This window comes from Sitophilus oryzae, unplaced genomic scaffold, assembly GCF_002938485.1.
Source record: "Sitophilus oryzae breed Bouriz unplaced genomic scaffold, Soryzae_2.0 scaffold_728_pilon_pilon, whole genome shotgun sequence".
Taxonomy (NCBI): Eukaryota; Metazoa; Arthropoda; class Insecta; order Coleoptera; family Curculionidae; genus Sitophilus; species Sitophilus oryzae.
This window is the reverse complement of record NW_022147338.1, coordinates 1-4,068: the sequence shown is the minus strand read 5'-3', so window position 1 is coordinate 4,068 and position 4,068 is coordinate 1. Positions and strand designations below refer to the sequence as shown.

Here is a 4,068-nt window from a genome sequence, read left to right as displayed (position 1 = left end):
TTACATAATATTTTAAATTTAGTTCATTATTGCTGAATATGTTTAGTTAATATTCAATTACATTTTCAAAATGTCAAACAATAAAGGTTGCTATCTCCAGAAATATATTTTTATTTCTGATTTCTGCAAGATGAATATCTGCAATCTCCCTATTGTGTCTGAAAAAATAAAGTAACATGAAATAATAAGTTTTATTGTTCCTACAAACCTACCTTATATAGAAAATATGTATCAGAGAATTAATATCTCTATAACATTGATGACAAGATTATAAAAAGTCAGGAGACGTACCTACATTGTAAAAAGAGTAAGCTCACCATTTTTTATGTATTAATATTGCATTTGATTTTCAGATTGTCAAAATGAACCTCTTGCTGGAATGTAAATGTCACGGTGTTTCTGGGAGTTGTACCATGAAAACATGTTGGAAAACCTTACCAACGTTTAGACAGATAGGTGACGCCTTGATGAAAAAATATTATAGAGCAAGGTAACTAATCTACATATACAGGGTGATTCAGATTTTACTAGAATAACTGCAGGTATCGATAGAACTAACCGAAATAATGATAGTTTGTATTATAAACCATACTCGCTTCCGCTTGGAGTAAAATGGCGCTAAAATTTGAATTATTTTTCGGTTTTTATTTTATTACTCGTATGCCAGAGGATCTAAATACGCAAGTGATTGGTTAAATACTAAGGGCAACGTGGCCGATATGTGTGAAAAAATTGGATTAACTGCTATACAGGGTGTTGTTTTTGTGAGCGTCAACTGCACTGAACCTTGTCGAACTTTTTTGTCGCACGCCACTGGATAAATTTGTATTTTTTCCGATACCTTCCGTCTTTTTACTAACTTTTCTTGTTCTTATTTTTTTTGATATGTCATGTCGCTTAGTTTTCGAGATATTCCACAAAATTCCGGACATAGCTCAGCTGCGTTTGAAAAATGTTACTTAATTAGCAGCATGCCATATGAAAATTAATTCAAATTTTAGCGCCATCTTACTCCAAGCGGAAGCGTTTTTGTAGTATGGTTTATAATTCAAACTATCATTATTTCGGTTAGTTCTTTCGAGATACTTGAAGTTATTCTATTAAAATCTGAATCACCCTGTATAAAATGCTAATGTTTATCTGTGTTGTCTCTACTAAAGTAACGACTTGCTCTAGAAAGTTGCTTTTTTACTAAAAGATAGCTAATTGGCTCTTCTAAAAACTGTCGTCACCGGATTTTTTGTTTTTCATTTAATTAAAAAAAAATAAAAAGTATTTTTTTTCCTGATATTTTTTCCGGTGGCGGATGCGCCAGGCTTCAACTAGTAAGTTATAAATATCTCCAAAATATCCAAAGTATATCTAAAAAAATATCCAAAGTATATCTATCTCCAAAAAAAAGTATATCTATCTCCAAAATATCCAAAGAATATCTTAATACCCCTAGCGCGTTCGTAATTTTGTAAAATGTTTTGTTAAAATCATGGTTCGCCATTTTGTCAAGAATTACAGTAAGTATAGTTCTTGACAAAATGGTGAACTACATACACAGGTCCACCTTACAAGCACAAAAATGGATATATTACTTTGTTAATTAATAGAGAACAAAATAAGAAATAATAGAGAACGTTTAATTAAAGTATAATCTTTGTTTATACAGGGTGTTTCAATAAACATGTGCAACCGCTAGTGGGGAAATTCCTCACGTAAAAATAAGATTTATTTTTCATATCAACATAGGTCCGATTCTGCTTTGTTTCGTAGCTACAGGGTGTTAAAGTCTTAATATTTTTTCGATTTATTATAATTTTCTTCCAAGTACAGTTAGCGAATCGAACGAAATTTTGAGTGTAAAAGTTACTATAAGTGCTACATATTTTCATGCTAAAAAAGTGTCGATACGTTCATCAAGGACGTGCATATGGGTTATCACTGGAATATTTTTCAAAAAAAAACATGTGCGCCACTGACTTTTTTCTTTTGACATCAAAATTGTATAGGCCGTTTAATGACAATTAAAAGTTATCTCTTGGAATTTTGTCGAATTCGGCCTTCTTGATGAGATAATCGCAATTTTATTAGTCACAATTAATAAAATTAAAATAAAAATAAAATTAATAAATTATACAATTATGTATATTTTACCTAATTTATTATTAAGGTAGCTATTAGACTTGGAACAAGGCAAATTAATAAAATTCAACATCAAGAGACAACTTTTAATCGGTATAAAATTGCTTATACTATTTCGCTAACAAGAGAAAGAAAAGTTAGTGGCGTACATGTTTTTTTCACTAAATTTTCCAGTGATAACCCATATGCGCGTCCCTGGTAAATATGTCGACACTTTTTAAGCTTTAAAATATGTCACATTTATAGTAATTTTTACCCTCAAAATTTCATTCAAAACGATAAAAGTACTTGGAAGAAAATTATAATAAATCGAAAAAATATTAAGATTTTAACACCTTGTAGCTACGAAACAAAGCAGAATCGGACCTATGTTGATATAAAAAATAAATCTTATTTTTACGTGAGGAATCTCCCCACGAGAGATGGCACATGTTTTTTGAAATACCCTGTACAGTAAGGGGTATAACGGGGTTACGCGTTATTTACGCGCAAGGTAGTTCCGTAGATATATTCCATATTAAAAGTTAGTTTGAGGTATTTATTAACTTAAGAATCATCTTTATATTTTAGAGGTTTGTTTTTTTCATTTTATTTCATCTTCAATTTTGATAAAAATAATAATATAATAAATATTATTTAATATTAACTACTATAAAATAATGACACTTGCAGGTTGTTCTTCCATGATTCTAAAACAAGTAAGCTTTTTTTTTCTGTAAAATCCATTTTACAGAAATAATTTGACACAAAGAGCAAATGGGAATGAATCACTGCTTTTTGTGGTAGAGTTGGGTAAATTCTTTCAAATTCTGTTGAAATATTAAGTTCTGGTCAGCCAATCGCTTGTCAGAATGTAGAATTTTTGAAAGAATGCAAATATATGCTTTATTTAGCTAATATTTATTAAAATTAAATATTTTTTTTGTTTAATTGTTTTGAATAAAATATCGTGGGCATATTAAAAAATAGAAATTATGAGAAGTATTACCGATTTTTAATTTATAGGCTAAATCGCTTATTTGAATTAAATAAATTCTATTCAATAACTTATTCTTTGCCCTATACAAGTAAAAAGTACTAAAACAAAATAAATACATCAGAAAGATACAACTACAATATGAACAGAAAAAAAACCGCGTTGTCAGTGGCTATGAAATGAGGCTTGCTGTCATTTTATATGTCAAATTATTTGGGGAATATCATCGATGTTTATTTCGAAACTCGAAGCCAACCGGATACCGTTTTTTTTCGATCATAGGGTATATTTCTGAACAGAAATTGAAATATATTTGTATACAATATTCAAAACAATATTTATTTACTTGAACTTTCTTATATAAATCAAATGAATTGATTGTTTATAGCTAATCTCATTTTTCAGACCGGTAACAGCAACAGCCATTTACCTAAATGCCAGGCATTTGGATCCAAGGAGACAGAGGAAGCGCCATTTAGTGCTGACTAAGGGCAAAATACCGATCAAAAAAACGCCAAAAAAATCGGAGTTAGTGTTTTTGCAATTGTCGCCGAACTACTGTGAACGAGATTTAGCAGTTGGCAGTTTAGGAACAGTAGGAAGAAATTGCAATAGAACATCAAGAGGTAAGTAATATTTTCTTTTCTTTAATCAGTGCCGAGCCTAGAGCATCTTTCACTTGGATGTTTGAACTAAAACGGGGAGAAGTACTTGTCAAGACGATATATTTCCAGTCGAGAAACCAAAGGATATAATACATGTTTTGTGATATTTCAAATTTGGATTTTTTTTGAAGTTATAGGTACCGGGTGCGCCTCAAAAGTGGCTCACCCCTATAACTTTTTTATTTTTTCAGATAAAAAAACGAGATTTGGTATGTAAGTATATTAGATAAATAAGAATTGATTGGACGTATTCAATTGTTTTTAGTCACTTCCTGTTTTAGTCAAACCGGAAAT

The 4,068-nt window shown here is 30.3% G+C and overlaps 1 protein-coding gene across 1 annotated transcript; it reads left to right on the top strand.

The window, feature by feature from the left end:
* Window positions 1-357: 357 nt before the first annotated feature.
* Window positions 358-3,735, top strand: LOC115888313 (protein Wnt-2-like; the record flags this gene model as incomplete). Its single annotated transcript, XM_030907998.1, has 2 exons — window positions 358-490; window positions 3,515-3,735. Coding segments are annotated over exons 1-2 (349 nt in total), but the record flags the coding sequence as incomplete, so codon positions are not given.
* Between the last annotated feature and the right edge of the window lie 333 nt (window positions 3,736-4,068).